At 41.2% G+C, this 19,216-nt stretch overlaps 1 protein-coding gene across 2 annotated transcripts; it reads left to right on the top strand.

Annotated features, from left to right (window-relative positions):
• The first annotated feature begins 92 nt into the window (after positions 1-92).
• On the top strand, positions 93-16,577 carry LOC123957616 (synaptopodin). 2 transcript variants are annotated; one of them, XM_046030550.1, is made up of 4 exons: positions 93-139; positions 3,930-5,276; positions 9,653-11,709; positions 13,569-16,577. In XM_046030550.1, the coding sequence occupies exons 2-4, from the start codon at positions 5,114-5,116 to the stop codon at positions 14,643-14,645; spliced, it is 3,297 nt and encodes a 1,098-aa protein (XP_045886506.1). In that variant the 5' UTR covers positions 93-139; positions 3,930-5,113; the 3' UTR covers positions 14,646-16,577. The 2 variants fall into 2 exon arrangements, with proteins under 2 accessions (XP_045886506.1, XP_045886505.1); XM_046030549.1 differs by lacking the exon at positions 93-139 and adding an exon at positions 194-269.
• The last annotated feature ends 2,639 nt before the right edge of the window (positions 16,578-19,216 follow it).

Here is a 19,216-nt window from a genome sequence, read left to right as displayed (position 1 = left end):
GAGAGAGAGAGAGAGAGAGAGAGAGAGAGAGAGAGCGAGGAGAGGTATAAGGGGGAGGTGTGTGGGCAGAGTCGTATGAACTGTAGAGGGGCAGAACACTCATTTGCTGCCTCACACAGCCAGACCCACCGGAGTACAGGTGAGCAGCATGACTCCACCAACACACATCAAACAGGAAGGATTTTTGAATCCTGGAATTTTATCTGTCGCTGTGAAACTGTGTGCTGCATACTTTGTCACCTGCAGCCCATTACATTTATCTTCACGGGGTAAGGTGCTATCTTTGTTTGGAGAAGGAGAGAGAGCGCTGGGGGAATGCAGTGAACTGAAGCAGAAGAGGAGGGAAACTTTGAAAGTCTTTGTTTGAGTAGATGACAAACATCTGTGGCCGCTGTTTTCCCCCTCGGCGCAGGCTGCAGACTTGCAGAGGGGGTTTGGCAGGCTACATTAGCACTGTGGTCACTGATATCCCTATTGTTGACTGTGTGGAGCCTGCTGTGTAGCCAGGTTGTAGACTTGAACTGCACTCTGTAACATTAGAGGGTGTATCCAATTAAAGATCTGGCTGAGCTGTATTGACTTACATATATAAGTAATTGCTTCCTGTTAGCACAACAGGTGAGGCCCATAAACTGCTTTACAGGGGGGCTACTGTAGGTTTTGTTAAACCATATGTCACCATATATATATATATATATATATATATACAGATGATATCCCTTTAGTTTGCTGTGACCCCTCCAAGATGATTATCAATGTGATCTCCAAGATAAAGTGCTTTGAAGATGCTTTGAAATGGTAAACAACTGTTTAGTCGAATGTCTCAATGTGAAGAGAATACCACTGCTAAAAGACAACACCATTCCACAAATAATTCCTGCAGTATTGATATTATATGCATACATTTGACTTCCTTTGATGACTAACAGTTTTCAGATTATGACTCTGATTGTTTTAGAAGGTTCCTCCCTCTTGGCACCGGATCATACACACCTACTTCAAGTATTTATCTTTGTCCCTTGAAGTTCTCCACCTGTGACTATGAGAGTAGGATGAGCCGCACACAAAGCAGACACTTCATTACAAGGTTTTTTCTGCATGATTTATGATTGCACAATTGCTAAAAGAGAACAGAGAAACTGAAGCAAGGAAACATTTGTGACTTTTATTGTGTATTTATTTTAAGTGTGTGCCTTGCACTGTTTTAGATGTCAGTCATCAGCCAGCACAAGCCGAGACATGTTGACTATCACAGCCTCCTGAGGAATTATGCATCAGGAATGCCAATTTTGGAGCACTACCCAAAATTATTTCGTAGTGTTGCTAGGGACCTTGAATGGTTCTTTGTCTGAGCAAGAGAGAGAGAGAGAGAGAGAGAAAGAGAGAGAGCAAAGGGCCTTCCTAAAGCCTTTAGCGTTTATGGGTGAATGAATTTTACTTGCCAAACTGTAAAGGATCCAGGCAAAAGGCAAGAGATAGCAAACACATAACATCTCTGCCTCTAGGTATTCAATCATAAAGTCTTACCAGTCAATGTTGTAACCAGATGCCTCATTATGAGCTTGGTAACTGATACACCTTTAAGTCTTACAGTAGGTGGAATCCATGCTCACCTGATGTCCACAGATCACACACACCTCAACACATGTGCACCCAGGGCAACTGATGATGTACAGATGCCATACCTGAGGTGAAAATGCATGCAGTATATGAGTTATGAGGTGGCTGACACGCTTTTCAACAAGTTAGCTATTGATGCAGATGTGTAATAAATGTACAAGACAACGGCCTTGAGGGACAAATGAATGATTACAGCTTGTATGGCTGCCAAAGCCCTTTCTTTTGCGCGTCATTACTATGCAAACGTGCTGCAGAGAGCTGTGGGATAGATTTGCTGTCTGCGTATGAATCCATCATAAATTGATGATGTACAGGAACTGTGATTACACACTAAAGTAGCCTACGTGCCAGACTGTAAATGATATCCTTGGCTCTAATCATGGAGGTCAATAGGTGTGCGGGTCAATGGGTGTGTGTCAAAAACTGTGCAGGGGTGGGAGCTGAGCGGGACAGGTGGGCGCTGTAAAATTCCTTTTAAACTTCAAGGTAATTGGGGGGTAGAGGAGGGTCAGAGGATGACATCAGATTGTGTGGCAAGAACATATGATCAGTTGTAGCAGGGTGGATAGCGCAAGTTAGTTTGGAAGAAATACAAATGCTGGAACAAGCATGGACCAAAAGAAAACTAAAAAAGATTGTGGCAGATGAGGATTTCAAGAGTCCATATGTCAGTGTTCTTTTATTTTTGAGCCAGAGTTCAGTCTGTATCTCATGTCAATTTTGAGTTTCCTACATCTGTTCTTTGTTTGGCAGTTAATAAATATTTACAGACTGGATCAAAGACAGCAATCAAACCACATTTTAATCAATCCAGCACAGAGGTGTTAGGAGGCTCTCAACACGTGTTCACCTCTGTTCTCACTGATTATGGTAAACATGAAATTGTGGAACAACAAAGACAACCGTGAATAAGATCTAAAAAGACAATGTCAGTCCCCAAATTAGATCCAGATTGATCCAAACACATCTGGGGGAATCAAAGAGCTGTTGTCAGAGTGTCTAAACAATGCCGGCCTTCATCTCTTCTCTTCACGATCTCACGATCACGCCAGTACGATGGATTTTTTGTTTTTGTTGCTTTTCTGCAGGGAAGGGGGGGCAGTGTTTTGTTTGGGTTGTTTGTCTTTGGGGGCCAATGAGCAGTCCTCCTACAGATTGTCATGACTCAGCTGTCATGTCAGAGAGCGTCTCCACAAAACAAAGGCTTCAAGGGATGCAAACAAGTTAACGGAAAGATGAATCTGAGCATGGTCGCTATGCCTCTGAGGAAACAGTGAAAAGGCGTTTTTGAAAATAATGATTGTGCGTGCATAGATTGTGCGTGTTACAGTGGTGCCTCTCGAGCAAAAACAAGTGCATCCGCGATCAGCTTCAAGGAGAGGCAAGTCTGATCAAGGACGTGCAAACACCGGTTTATCATTACAAACTTTGCCAGTGTGTTATATTAGCTTTGAAGAGGGAACATGACACTGCTGGTCCAATGAAATGCCTAATCGGATAAGAGGGAGGGATACGATGGATGCTATACTGTACGACATTCAGATCTTTGTTTGTCTCTTTACTCCACACTGCATGGACTTTTTCAATCCACATTCACTCTCTGTGTTCAGTATCACATCACAGACCCCGAGGCAAGATAAAGCAAATTTTCTTGGCTGGTTTAATACAGACTTCCGAACTTAAAGACTTAATGAATTGTGACCTTCCTTTTTGTCTTTGGAGACGACACTTTATCGCTTTCAGCCTTTTATAAAGACATCTCATTTCCTTTTTCCTCCCCTTTTAGCCTGACTAAAGTTCAAAGTGAGGAGGCTGATCTTCTGCATTGCAGACAGAGAAGTGGGCTTTCATTGTCTTGAAAATGGACCTAGGTTGAGATTAATGGTTTTTGGAAGGAAACCAATATTCATTTAAAAGTATTAGAAGAGCCAAGCAGAGTATATTAAAATGTTCTTCAAGCCACTTTCTCAATAAAAAGTTGCACATTTCAATTTTTATAAACTGCAGAATCTCTGTCAGCACAAAGGTCAGGTCTTTTGGACCACTTGAAACCATCATGGATAATACTTTAAATCCTGTACAAAGCAGTGGGTTGAAACTTGTGCCATTACACAAAGGGCAATGATGGAAAATCAAGTAGGATTCTTGTACCAGCTGTTTGCCAAACTGTGGTTTGCCAACACTGTGGGGAGATGTAACATTGAGCTTTTGTCTTTGCAAATGTCACATGTAAATAACATAAGTGAAGAAAGGTTTGATTTAAATGGTTTTGACTGATTTTTAACCTACATATTTCTCTTTTCTTACAGGTGGTTGAGGACATAAAATGGACACGGGGAAGGATTAGATAAAGTACAGCAACCTTTCATCCCCTGGATAGTCCTCTTATCTACAGCTTAAGCTTGGTCCAGTCTGCTAATTCTTACAGACTGGCAGAACAATCAGAACCCAGACATCAAATCTTTTCTACAAGGAGAAAAACAAACTAACTGAAAATCTGGATGGTGGAGCTGCAGACCGCAGAATTACTGTATTCATGACAAATTCATAGTTCTAGTATGCTGATGCATTTCAGTATTAATCAAAACTACTACCAGAGGAAATAAGAACTTTCCTTCTCTATTGTGGTTTTGTGAATAAACAAAAGAAATTGATTATCCTGCCTTCAGCCGCTGTATCTGGCTGGCTAATGGATAAGAAATAATAGAACACAAGAAGAAAGCAACTTTAATTGAATACATTGGGGCTCTGAATACACTTTCCAGAGTGAAATGTTATTCCTCACATGCACCTAACAGCAGGAAGCCGCTATATACACAGTTCCCCTTCACATCACTGTAGAGTTATGAGCTCCAAGATAAAGGGCAGATCCTTTTCTCAGAAAGAAAAATAATCTGCAGGCTGGAGATTGGGATGCAGACAAAAAGCATGTTTTGGTGACCAAAATAGCATAGGAGGAAGAGCGACGTCTGGAAAGGGGAAAAAAGGAGTATTAGAGAAATGTAAATAGACAAGACTGGACTGTTTCTCAGCCCTCTTTGCCAGAGTTTTAACAGAGCACAACAAACTTGTGCAATTTTCATGGCAGTTGTCCATGGGAACTCATCCAAGGCACATCGGAGCAGAACCTCCTGGGAGGTCCTCTTAGATAGAGCATAATCCTTTATGAAGACCAAACCAAGAGTGCACTTCTTCCGTCAAATTTCATCTGAGTCCGGGACAACATTTGAAAAGATTTTTGCTAAAAGTGGAGCTATGACCGGAAGCAGCAACCTGGAAAGCTGAGCTACTCCTTCCTTGTCCGCTTTTGTGTGTTCCCTTGTATTTGTGAACTTATACACTGCCTGCCAGTAAGGACTAAAACTTCCAGCTGGACCGACAGTTTCATCTTATAAGGAGAGTAGATTTTGCTGACTGGAACAAAACACTCACATATCCCCCTGCGGAGGGCTTTTGTTTCTGCTGCAGCAGAAGCATTTTACCGTGGGTAGCGATGGAGATGGAGAAGGGACATATGTCTATCAGGAGAGGGTTGAGCTGGAGTCCAGGGGGATTGAGGAAACCTCTCCAGGCAACACAAAACACCCCTGGGACAGAGTGCAATGCATCATGGGAGAAGACAGGATTAAACAATGAGCAGATGAGCCGGAAAACAAGTAAGTGTTTGTTTATCTGGCGTTTTATGTCCTTATTTGGGGAGCCCACACAGCAGCAAGAAAGTGTCTTGTTGCTCTGTTACTTCTTAACAGAAATGTAAATACATTTTCCGGTGGTTCATTTGTAGTGCTACCTTAATGCTGCTTGAACTGCAGTATGTCATCATATCAGATAACTGAGAGGAGTAGACAGCAAATAGAGAAAACAGGCAGCCCTGCCTTGTCACTGAAGTTCTCTGTGATAACATCTGTTTCCATGCTGTAAAAATACAGGCTGCCCAATCAGCAATGCAAATGCAATCATGCATCGCTGCTAAAGATGAGTCGCAATATACAACACAGACAGCACAACACTGACCATAATGGGCCATTTTGTGGCACAAGCTATTTGGAAATTTCTTCAGATCTTTGTTTTTACTTTTACAGAGGGCAACTTCCAAAGAAGTGCGAAAAAGAGCAGATCACACACCATAATGAAACCAAAACATTAAGTTAATGTTAAATAGCAATATGCAAAAACCCTGAAATAATACTCAGCTTGAGAGATAACTCCCTCTGGGCTGTGGCAAGTCTGTCAGATGCAGTATTCAAACAGAGTAAGAAGACATTGTGCTGTGAGGAAGCAAAACAGAAAGGTCATGGCCATCAGATAACATGTCCTTGATATAGATCTGTAGCCTCTGTACCTCCAACACTGTTCCCATCACTCATTACTCACTAATTGGTTTCCTGAAATGGAACACAGATCACCAAAAACAACACAAAAGCACAGTTATAATAGTTGACTACATCTCTGCAGAGACCTTTCGTAATGCACAAAGTAACAAAATGAACACCAGGGCTTGGTTTCCACCTCTGAGCTGGACTTTTATTCCCCCATGGGATCCAGAGAGTTTAGATCACATTCAGTCGGGTAAGATCCCAGGACCTCTGTTAATCCCTGTCTTTCCATACCGCTTCACACATCACCCACGGAGGCCAGTGCTGTCATCCCGCTCACCCCATAGCCATCGCTGGGGGAAAGATAACATCCGACAGGGTAATCTGACCTTTCATACACAAATGAAGGGTTGGCCCCCTGACTTAAATCATCCCGCTGTGGGGGAGTTTGCCGTCCGCTCTCACCCACATGGGAATGAGGGGATGGGACGGAGGGCAGAGGGATGAGTTGGGGAAAGTTAGAGGTAGGGAAACACAGATGTGGAGGCTCTTGCATCACCGCAGAGGGCTGAGTTTTGTGTCTGCTGGAGGACAGGAAATTCCTATCCTGCCCTTGCAGGTTGGAGCTTAGGCCCCTGAGGGGTCAGAGAGGGCAGACACTTGGTTGGGGAGAGTGAACAATAAGCACACTTATATTGTGATACCCAGTTAGACACAGAGGGCAGCAGAGGTCAGGTGCTGGATCTCTGGAGTCCCTGTCTATTCCATCCATACACACATAATCTGAAGTGTCTGCTGTCTCCCATTGCACTTCAAAGGCCGCAACATGGGTCAGGCACTTTCCTGCCATCACAGGATGGTAGACAGAGATAATCCGCTCAATACTTGCTGTTGGTTACCTGTCAAAGTGCACTCTTGTCTGTAGCTGCTAAAACATCAATAGTTTCCCTGAGCTCTTTTAGAGACATGTCTTGTAGGCTTAATTAGTGGATGGCTGATATGAAAAAGTGAAACAGAGCTGGAGGCTCAGTGACAGACTGCACAGCCTCCAGCTATAGACCCCCTCCCCTCCCCTCCCTGTCTGTCTGTCTGCCTGCGCGCTGGACAGAGGAGAAAACGAAATCCGATCCTATGTCTCGCAACAGAAAGGGGGTGTGAAGCTATCAGACGCAGTTAGTTTGAAAACCCTTGTGGGAGTACTGCAAACACAGCGGAGCTCTGAGGTTGACATGAAAAAGGTAAGGAATTAGGCACTGAAGTCGAGAGATAAATGATAGTTTCAGCTAACTCGTGAATAAGTAGGATTTTTTATAGAGACATACGACTTGTTAGTAGCAGTGAGTTGTTTTTGTAACTGAACACATCGGCTACGTCCATAAACTTTAGGCAAATGTATTCCCTCATAGGTTAAAAGAGTTTTAACCGAAGTCCATTGAACTTTTTTATCCTGCTGTGAAATCAGTTCCTTATTAGATCTGTGTTATGCGCTGTAACTTACAAAGAACACGAATTCATTTCTTAAACTCAGACTAATTTCGATTATCGGTTATTACAAACATCTTCATTAGTTTACATATTTCTGGGGATGTCTAAGCGGTGGGTGTCATTAAATCAGATAATAACTAAAGTCTTGTACACAGCACTATCACTCACACTAACACAAGTCCACATTCTATAAAATATGTATTTTTAATTTCACTTGTTTTCACAAAGATGCTCTCTATTTTGGTCATGATATTAATCACCGATGGGATTTGCACCTGCGTGTTACTAGATAACCAGTCTGACTCCCTCTAGAGGTAGATGTTTCCAGTGAGGACACTTAATTTCAAGCCTCACTGCTCAGGCTCTGGTATATGCAGGTAGTCTGAATTATAAAAAATAAATAGCTAATAAAAATGTCACTGGGGCCTGTGGTGGCATCCCCACCCATATTGACAGCCTTGATAAAAGGCACTGCATATAGTACAGATTGGTTCATTTCTCTGCAGCAGTCTATAAAGGCAAGTGATTTATGTCAATAGTGGTAAGAGGACTGCTGGTTTAAAGGGTTGTGTGATAATGCTTTCAACCTTGTTATATTGTTGTCACAAATATGTATGGTGGTTGATATACCTCCCTCTTATAGTGTCACGTTCTGTCTTTCCTCTGTCAGTGTCAGGTTGTTTAATTTACCATAGTTGATACTGACATTGACGTATTTCCTTGCAGACATAACCATCATCATCAAAGGGTATACTTTTGTGCATCAAAGGGTATACTCTTCAGCAAACGGCCGCTATAGTCCGTCTTTATATACTGAAACAATAAGATAAAAATTTGATAATAAGCATATGCTATTTAACTAAAGGAACTCAAGGGTACTCTACAAAGAGTGAATTCAATTACTGTGAGGACAGACTTAAAGTCTGTAAAATCAATGACAGATGCAGATTATTCTTTTTTAACTGGGGGAATGATCATATAGCTTTATACTCTGTGCCAGGAAAAACTGCATGCAGAATGAGTTCTATGGGAAAGCTTTACAAGTGATTTACACATAATTGTTGTGATTGGCACATGATTACATCAAATAATGTAGTTGTCTGGATCCATCACCTTATTAAATGAAGAAAGAGTCATGGCTGTACCAGCTGTCTGAGAAACCTCCTGGAGGGACGTGAAATATCTTCCATCAGTCAGAGTTGCATGAATTAGATGAATAATCTACCAGATGTGTCACCACAACGAGTTATTCTCTACAAAAGAATCTATGACTTAAGGGTTTTATGCTGTTAAAAAAAAAAAAGAAGCAAAGATGCAGCTTTGATTTTCCACATGAACTTTGAAGCATGGTGTAGTCACTATATTTAAGATGGGAACACTTGATTGTATAGTATGTTTATAGACAGAAGTCGAAAGATGTCATTTTTGGAGGCTGTAGATTGTAAAAATGGCCTATTAAGGGTTCAAGCTGCAGTATTGCAAATTAACTACAGAGAGAAACCAAAGGCATTTTGGAAGCTCGGGCAGGGAGTTTTCTCAGCGGTGGAGGAATGCTCAGGGAGGGACTACTGCAGATGGCAGAGGAAATAGCTCCACTGCCTGGAATGGAGCTCTTAAGCTCAGAAAACAAACTGTCAATTTTAACATGTCTTATGTTTCAAGGCAATGTGCAAACCTGCAACATCAGGGTACAACATTATTGACAATTTATTTTGACTCTGTAAGAGACATTGACCTAGACCTTTTTATTAACTTTAGTCAACAAGCTTTTATGTCGTTCTTATTAAAATGTTTGTTTGAAATGTTTCTCAGCCTACGTCTGTTAGTTCTTTGTCTGTAGCTCCAGTCTAATGAGTTAAGAGTTTGGTGTAAAGCTGTATTTTTCTCGCAGGATTGGTTTGAATCAAAAGTACTGCGAAGAACAATCAGAACCATATGGTGCAGAAACAATTATGTGGGTTTTTAAAGAGAATATTCAATCCCAGACTTGTTAAAAATTTGTCCTTGCTGGTTCTCTGTATTTGTACATAAAAGCGGTTTGGTGAGCTTTAATTAGATGTTGAGGGAGTTGTCTTTGTTTGAACAATAGATGTAGCTCATTGTTAGGGCTCCCACAGTCAGGGTCCCTTTTGTCATTAATCAAACATCTCTGCTATAAAAAAAACACAAATTCCCTTGTTTATCTCATTGATCAGGCTGTCAACTTTCTCTCGTTGTCTCTTTCACTCCAGATCTGACCCGGAGTGCCAGTTTATCAGAGAAAGAGCTAAAGGAGGCTCGTGTCAGGAGTCAGATCATCGCTGCTCAGCTCACCATCCCTTCCAACTCCAGTTCTAGAGGCGTGCAGCTCTTCAACCGGCGCAAGCAGAGAGTCAACGCCTTCACGCTTGAAAGCTGTGGAGAGGGGTCGCTGGAGGGCAGAGCTGAGAATGTGAAAATCGACCCCTCATCTAACAAACTAACATGGGCAGAGAGGAGCAGTGAGGGAAAGGATAGAGACCTGAACTTTAAGAATAGTGTTACCAAACCACTCTTGTCACCACCTGGGAGGGTACGTTTAGTAGGTGATATCATGGAGGACTCAGGTAAGGATTTCCACAAGGAAGAGGACATGGAGGACAGTGTTGTCCAAGAGAGACATTTCCTCCCTGTTAAGGAAGAGCAGGAGGAAGAGGAAGAGGCAAGAGATGAAATCCACGAGGAGCTTGTGGACAAAGTCAAGGATGAGATTCCCCCTGGAAGTAATAATACTGATCCAGTTCTGATCGGACATGCTGAAGGGCAAGCAGAGATAAATGGGGGCCACACAGGGCCAGTTCCCCTTGGAAAGCTTCTTAATGGTTGCCACAGTGCCTCTGGACGTGAGACGGTGCCTGTGCCCACATCCAAGCAGACAAGCACCATCATCAACCGAACTGCCAGGCCGTTTTTCTCTCCGCTGACAGTGCAGTCTCCAGAGGTAGTCAGCCCTGTCATGGACATTCCTCCTCCTCCTACTTACGCCACTCCTCCTCCCCCTGCTTTCACTGTTCCCCAGCCTGTAGCTTTCTCACCGCCACCTCCGCCTCCATCATATCCCACACCTCCTCTACCGGCCTTTACAAACCAACCCCCACAGACCTACTACTCCAATCCACTTCCAATCCCTTCCTCCCCTCCACTGTCCCAGATCCCTGTTTCTTCTGTATCTCAGCACCCATCCATGCACCATTATGGCCCTCCCACGGCCCCAAGGCCCACCACCTTTGTTCCTCAGCCTGCTGGAGAGAGGAAGCCGATAATAGGAATCAAAACAGGAATACTTGAGGAAGGCGCTGCTAGAAGATCAAGTAGAAAGTCAATGTTCACATTCAAAGAGAAGCCAGTGGTAGCGCCGAACCCTGAGCTGCTCTCTCTGGTGCAAGGGGTGGATGAAAGGAAGAAACACGGACATAGATCTGTGCCTGAGCCAGCACCCGAGGAAGAGTTGCTGGCTCTGGGTGCAGAGGCCTCCAACTTCCTCGCCAAGGAACAGGACAGGGCAGAGGAGGCAAGAGCTCCAGAGTGGGCTTCCTGCCTCAAGAGCTCCAGGACCCAGCCAAGGCCAGAGCACAGGCCAGAGCAGACCCTCACCAATGTATCAGGAAAGGGGGCTGAGCTGTTTGCCAAGCGCCAGTCCAGGATGGAGAAATACGTCGTTGAGAAACAAAATGCTGGACAAATGAGGTCTCCTTCTCCCACGATGTCGCTGCCTCCATCTTGGGTGTACCCATCAAACATGCCCGGCAGGGTCAAGGCCATTGCTAAAAACTCTGACATGAGTGCTCAGCTTTCAGAAAACCTAAAGGCCCAACAAGCAGTCAAGCAAAAACCAAGGCAAAAGGCTCCAGCACCGGAACCAATTCCAGAGCCACCTCCTTTAGAAAATGGATGCTCCAAGATAGAGATGGACCTGTCAAGGCACCGGCCCTACCAGCTTAACTCCTCCCTCTTCGTCTTTAACCCAGCCAAGGACCCCATTAGTACCCTGCCCAGAGGAGCACCACAGTCCAGGAACCTGATGTCTATCTCTAGACAGACTTCCTTACCTACTAACCCCCCTCCTCACTTCAGTACCCAGTGTATGTCTCCACAGCTGCCTCTCCCAACAAGAGGAGGAGCAGAATTTCTACCAAATCCAGCCTCTGGTCAGCCAAGGATCAGTTCTCCTATGTCTGCCCTTTCTCCAGACCGAGTGTCCTCTCCTCGGTCAGGGGTCCAGGCACCCAGGCCCACGTTTTCTGCCAAGAAGGCAGGGATTACACCACAGGTGTGGAAACCCTTTCTGTACCATTTTTAGAAAAGTTGTTTACACCAGAGGAATCTTTTGTAGAGATTACACACATGGTTGGAAAACTGAAACTGACTTTAGGGGTAGGGCTACAATATGAAGTTTACTGCACTTTTTTGTTCAACTTGTGCCTTCTAACAATACTTTCTTTTGCATTGTAGGTATACAACAGAGTGCAGTCTTTTTATGTGTGAAATGCTTTAATGTATCAGAAAACAATTAATCTACAAGAAATGTAATAAGAACTGCAGCACGGGCTATAAACAAGTATCTAAATTGTTCAGTGAATGCAAAATTTGATTTTTTCCACACCCAAACAGCAGTAATTACCCTCAATTAAAATCAAAATACGCTTTGACGGCCAAAGCCGTTAAGCACATCAGCACTAAAAAACTTCAATTTTTAGGACGTTTTATAAACTCACATTTTTCTCACTTTGTCTCCCGATTCTGTGGGCACCAGGGTGATGCTGCTTCACAAAGCACTTTAACAGATGGTCCGGCATCTGCTTTATGATGTATGATTTGCAATTTAATGCTGCTGACTGACGAGAGCGAGAGAGCTCCTTTTATGTCTTTATGTCTTCAGGGTAATTTCCTCTGCTTTTCAGCATTTTCTACCTAAATATATGGTGTGTACTTGGATTCTTTGATGTTTCAAATCTGCAGGCTGCATACTAATTTGCATCACGGACCTACATTGTTTTCGTGAAATGAGTAATTCCAGTAGTGTTTTTTCGCAGGCAATCATCATTCACTGTTGTTTAAGACTACAGGGTTTATGTTTCACATCATAAACCGTCATTCACTGCTTTCTTCTGCTGTTATTCTGTCTGTTATGATAAATTTTTTTGTGTGATAGTGAATCTTTCCTTCTCTGATTAAAGCGTTATGCTAACACTCTGCTGTGACCTCTTTCTCCTTTTTCTTATTTCGTGACTTCACTGTCTTCTTCTTCCAACCTTTAGTTTCTCTTTGAAGTGTTTGTGATTTCACTTTCCTGCCTTCCTTGTAATCACTGAAAACACAACACACTGATAAATGTTTTGCCTCCCAGATAATTTGCATCAGGAGATAGATATATTTTTGAACACAGTATGTGACTTTTAACATTTCTTTTACAGAAATAATTATTTTGGCTTACCATTGCAATTTTTTTTACCATTTTATAAAAAATTTGACTTATGTGTGTTCGTGTTAAGACATGATCCCTTGGTCTTGTTGGTCTTGAGAGGCTCAAACATTCAGACAAATAGAATGATCCTTGACCTGGACCTTGTTTAACAAATGCCCTGAACTTTGGAAACGTCACCAGTAATGTTGATCTTAAAAGACCCTAACTTCTCAGGATACTGATCCTAGCAATTCCGTCTGTAACTCTAAAGACTGTCTTCATATTATTATCACGAGTGAAGAGTTTGATTAGTATGTGCTTAAGATGGAATGCTACCCTTGCTTCAGTCGAGTAACTTCATATCCCTGTAAAGGTTAACTACCTCAGGATGGCCAGATGACAGTAACCTGAGAAAGACACTAAAGACCAGGCCTATGTGTGCTGGTGGCCAGACTTATTGAAGAAACACACACAGTAGGGAATACACAGAGATGACCTGAATGCCACTGGAGCTCAAAACTGAACACATAAATACTATTTTATCGTCTTATTGAATAGAGTTAGAAACCTCAGAATATAGATAAGGACATTTATTTATTCTATTATCGTACACTGGACAGGCATTATACTACAACCTCTAATTTTGCAAGTTTGCGTGTTATGTTTTTGTTTGCGTGTACATGTTTCCAAGAGTCTAAAAAATATTATTTGTCATGGTCCAACAGACACCAAAGGATACCTCCCCAGTTGAAACCCCCAGTGAGACTCCCACACCAAACAGGACGCCCAGCCTCACCAGACGTTTCAGCAGCCCAGAGGGCCCCACCGCAGGGACCAGGAGTCCTAACCTCCAAACTAATCGTCCCTCTTCCACCATCTCTAGCCGCTCAGTTACTTCCCCAGTATCCTCTCCCAGGGGTACAAGATGCCAATCACCTATGGCCAGTCAAAAAATCCAATTTTCCACTGTTACCTCCACTACAACATCCAGACCTTCCCAAACATTCACAGCCACATCCCCATGCTCTCCTCCTTGGGGATCAAGATGCCAGTCCCCTATGGTGAGTCACAATACCCAGTCTTCCACCATTTCCTCTGTTCCTACTTCAAGACCTTCTCAAACTTCTACATCTACTTCTCCTTGGGGATCAAGATGCCAGTCCCCAATGGTAAGCCAGAATACTTCCAATCTCGTCTCCATTTCCACATCCAGACCAACCCAAACATATACAGCCATGTCTCCTGTCTCTCCTCCTTGGGGGTCACGTTCCCAGTCTCCTGCACTATCTCAGACCAGCTTATCCTTCCCTGCTACTAAGCCTCTGTACACATCCTCTGCCACCTCTCCTGTTTCCCCACCCAAAGACAGTCGCTGCATGTCCCCCATCATTAATAACCAGGACTCTAAAGCCAACCATCGCCTCATGGCCAAGAACATAATCAATGCAGCCAAACGTAAAAACAGCCCCTCCCCCGGAGCACTGAGCAGTCACAGCCTACCCATCTCGCCTCTGGGAAATTCTCACAGCTACGACTGTCACAAACCGCCCATAAGCCCTTTCCAGTCGCGGGCATTAGGGGTCCAGTCCTCTTCCTTCACTAGTCCACCTCCCACACCAACTCAAAGGATCTGCTCCCCTGTGAGGCTATACAACACTCGCTCCCTCACGGACTCCGATGCCTCTGTTGAGTCTGAAGAATCAAGCCTCCGATCGCCTGGCCTGCACTCCTACAACACCTGCCCCCGTGGCTGGGGCGGTAGCCTGAGGGTGAAGAGAAGCACAGTCTCCACTGACCTGTGAGGGTGTTACTGGATGGCAGTCAAAGCACAATTTCAGTTTTCTTAGATGTTTGTGGTATCAACTAGTAAAAGATGAGGCAATTTACAACTGATGGCATTTCATCAGACTAATATTAGACAAGTTACCTTTCTGTAACTTTAAATATTGATCCTTGCTGTGGCTTGTACACGTCTCACATACCAAAAAGTGCATAGAGACTCAGAATAACCAAAGATGTTTAAATTCACTTCCATAAATGTTTTTACACCTTCACAACAAGCATAATTTCATAGCCACTGTTCTAGTTAAACAGTGTTTAAGTAAATGGGTATGTGTTTTACATGTTATTAATGAATGGAAAGAGATTTTAGGCATAGAAGGGATGGATGGAATAAATAATGTATAACGATATATCTCATTGGACTGTACAGTACTTTGGTTAAGGCATTTTCTAATTGTACTGTATTAGTAAAGAATCAAATTTAACAGTGAATATTGATTTTGATTATACTGGGTAAAATGAGTTTCCATCATTTTTCCATAATAAAAACACAGTGATAGGTGGGACACATGCTATTCACACTATCACACATAGTCAAAGTATTCACCACAGTTTATTATCCATTTTTAATCAATGGGAAATAAATCATATGCATCATTAAAGCAGTGCAATAATCAATTTAACACAGCGTATATATGTTGCTTTTTGTACTGCATTTGCTATAATGAATGTAAGCTTTAGAGACAGATTGACTGAGAATGACAGACAAAGGGTGTTGAGTATGAAGCGTTATGTGGAGGTTTAATGGGGCATTGAAGCACTTGTTTAAGCAAACACTATTTCTGTGTTTTAAATCCAAAGGTTTAAATGGTTTTATGCTAACATTTTAACATTGACGATGAACAATTTAACAAACAGCTGTCAAGGTGCAAATTTAATGGCATATTGATTGTAATATTCACAGTGGAGAATCGTGTATATATGCCTAAGTTTTGACACTTCTGCTGACCACAAACCGTCATTCTATTTTATCAGTAATGTCTTCAATGAGGAACAGATTAACATTTGTTGTGCTTGTACTTATTGTACAAAGTGCCTGTTTGGATGAGGTTCAGAAGCAAATGTGTATGTCACACAAGTAGGGAAGGTACAACGGAATGTTGTTAAGCTTTCATGGGAAAAAGGTTAGAATAATGTTGTATGTTGTGAAATATTAATAATTATTAAATCAAAAGTGTTGAAAGTGTGAGTAAAGGATTAGAGGAATTGACTGTATTTTAAATACATTCATAACTCTCATTAACTTCTAAAGTTTCTTTTTATACTTGATTTGCACTTCCGTTCATTCCATTTCAATGGCTAAGTTGGCAATGTGTAAACCTTGAGTTGCTCAAACAGGTGTCAATCAAAATAAGGGCAGCAAATAAATATCCTACTGTAAAAAACAGAACATTCCTGCACTATTCAACATGTTGACATGATGGTGGTAATTAGCTGTAAACTTGACTGCTGCCTTCAAACCACAACTGGCTTTCTGTTTCAAGTGTGGGATGTGTTCTCTACCAGCATACACAACATCATTCCTTCACTCCCCCACATACACACAAAGCATCAGCACATTTTGAAATATGAACTTCTCTGTGTCCTTTGAGTGACGGGGACACCTGCTACATGGTGTCCTGACTCCTTCAGCAGGATTACGCCTATCACTGTCATGGATTGGTTTCAACCTGGGTCACCTCTGGACAAACCGAACACTGCTGACATCCTCAAACACAGAAACGAATCATTGCATTTTTTAGTTTTGCAAGATGATTATTTTTGGCGGGGGGTCAGTGGTTGCATGCCTAGAGTTTTTCAATACAGCTCATTTTTCTCTCATTTCATAACTGTATGGTGTCTGAAAATGAATGCAAAATAAAAAAGTGATGACACACCAATTTAAATAATAAGTCTTGTTTGTCACTTGTTTTATTATTATACTTCATAACACCTTGAACTGAAAATAATGGTATAAACTGAAAATAATATTAGCTGGAGTAGTAATTTCGCCTTTTTTAAATATTTCAAAATGATAGATTAAGTGGGTAAGTCATAGGATGTACATTAATTCACATAAAACACACTATCCACATATTTCTACTGTTAAACTAGTTTTTTTATTAATTATTTTCCTCTTATTGTATATGTGTATTTAAGGTAAGACTACATGACACATTTAGGACTACAGTAATCCTGCACTGTGCCACCTACACAAGGACTCACATTTCATCTGGTCCTTACCCCTTAAAGCACCTCACCAGAGACCCATTAAAACTTTATGACAATCAATATATTTTGTTGCAATTTAACTAAAACTAGATGACTAAATTACTTTGCCCTCTGTTTGTAACCCGCCTATATTATGCTCACTAGTTGTTTATTGCCCAAACTACTGACATTATGTACAGGATCATCCACCACATTTGCAGACTTATTCCTTTGGGTTTACAGTCATGTGTTGTGCTTCACTATCAGAGCAATACACTGCCCATTTGTGGTGATAGTTGGGGGACTGAAGTGTCCCTAACAGCAACTCCTCAGGGTGAAAAGGAAACCAAAGCCACATTTATCACAGGTTCATAGACTGCCATCTGTAGGACTCTGGACAGAAGTTCAAATTAAGCATTTCATTTTAACTGATTGTGTACATGCAACTGTTTCTCAAAATAAACATTTAATACATTTGCTCATTATTTTCTTTAAAATAATTTCATAGTATCATCATCAATCATAGTACTAAAATTAGGCAATTTCTCCTGCAAGAAAATACTGTGAAAAAAAGTAGCCATTAAAGACATTTTCGCTTATCCCTGTAATAAAGTAAGAATGAATGTTATTCCTAATAGACATTTTTCACTGCAGACATTTCAACACGTCATAGCAGGAAAAGAACAAGTGCATTAAAATTAATGATGACTGCATTTAGTTATTCTCGCTTAGCTTGCTTGCTCATTGACAGTACATTCACAATATGGTGAGTATTGTACAGGCTAACCTGGATGCTCACTTATTACATCCATTGATTACAACTCATCACTGGTGGACAGTAAGTACATTTACTCAATTACTGTACTTAAGTACACATCTGAGGTACTTTACTACTTGTATTTTCTTTTCATGCCACTTTATACTTCTACTCCACTATATGTCAGAGGGAAATATTGTACTTTCTACTTCACTACATTCATCTGACAGCTATAGTTACTTTACAAATCAAGATTTTTACACACAAAACATATGAAGAGTTTCTAAAATGTGATGTTATTGATTAAACTACCCAATAGCTGATTGACAGCAACTATTTTAAGTAATTAATCATGTAAAAACATTCCATGGTTCCAGCTTTTAAAATGTCATGTTTTGCTGCTTTTCCTTTTAATTATTTTAATATATTTTCAAAATAAACTGAAGTTTGGACTGTTGGTTGGACACAACAAGCACTGTGAAGGTGTCACTTTGGCCTCTAGGTAGTTGTGACAACATTTCACACTATTTTCACTTTTTAAACCAACCGATTAATGGAAAAAATAATCAGCAGATTAATTAATAAGGAAAATAATTATTAGTTACATACCAATACAAAACAGTTCAAAATGAGCTCCATCTCAACAGGATAACAGTAAAATCCTGCTTTTACGTCAATGCATGTATAACAGTAAAATTGTACTTCTTGCAGAAAATGTGTGTGCCGAAAGCATTATTTGCAAAACACTGCTGAAATTTCAGATGTCTGAAACTGAAGCATTGCATTGCACTGCTTAACAACCTGGAAGCTGACCTGCATTACCTAATAATGCTTAAAGATGAAATACATTGCAAGCTTAAAACTTAGCTGTAATAAGGACAAAACTGTTCCTGTGAAAACCTTAACATTTAGAATATATGGTAGGTAGAAGAGGTCCTTAAAGAGCTGAACTTCTGATATTTGAATGGTTCTGTAGCTGAAAGTATTAATCAAAAGAATAAATTCTAAAGCCTTGCTGAAAATGCAGGAATGTGAAATAATTTTTCAAAATTAAAAACCAAGCTACATTACCTAAAGCTAAGAGCTGAAACACATTGCCAGAAAAGCTGGAAGCTACTATATCATCAGTGGTTTTCACTTCTATTGTAATAAATTCTTGAAAAAAAGGAGTACAAATCCTCACAAAAGTCCCCACAAAGATAGCAAAACTAGGTTTTGTGGAAGTCCCCACAAAGGTAGCAAAACCAGTGTGTTAATGTGTGTCAGTATTTGAGTGTCTGTGTGCTTGTCTGTGAAAGACAATGATTTAATTGTGAAATAAGGATTCCTCCCATTACATAAATATATATATATTTTTAAAAGCTTAATATTTAAACAGTATGAAAGGTAGAATATCACTGATTCATAACACACATCCTTAAAACGCATATTTAAATATTTGAATGGTTTCAGAAGCTAAATGGATGTAGAGGTTTGTTTAAAAGGAGACAGAGAGGGGTAGATTTCAATTCTGGATTAGGTTTGAATTTATTAACAATTAAAAAGAGGCATCATCTGCAGAAAATAGCTTAACATCAATCCACT

The sequence above is a fragment of the Micropterus dolomieu genome, linkage group LG19, assembly GCF_021292245.1.
Source record: "Micropterus dolomieu isolate WLL.071019.BEF.003 ecotype Adirondacks linkage group LG19, ASM2129224v1, whole genome shotgun sequence".
NCBI lineage: Eukaryota > Metazoa > Chordata > Actinopteri > Centrarchiformes > Centrarchidae > Micropterus > Micropterus dolomieu.
This window is presented reverse-complemented; position numbering and strand designations above follow the sequence as displayed.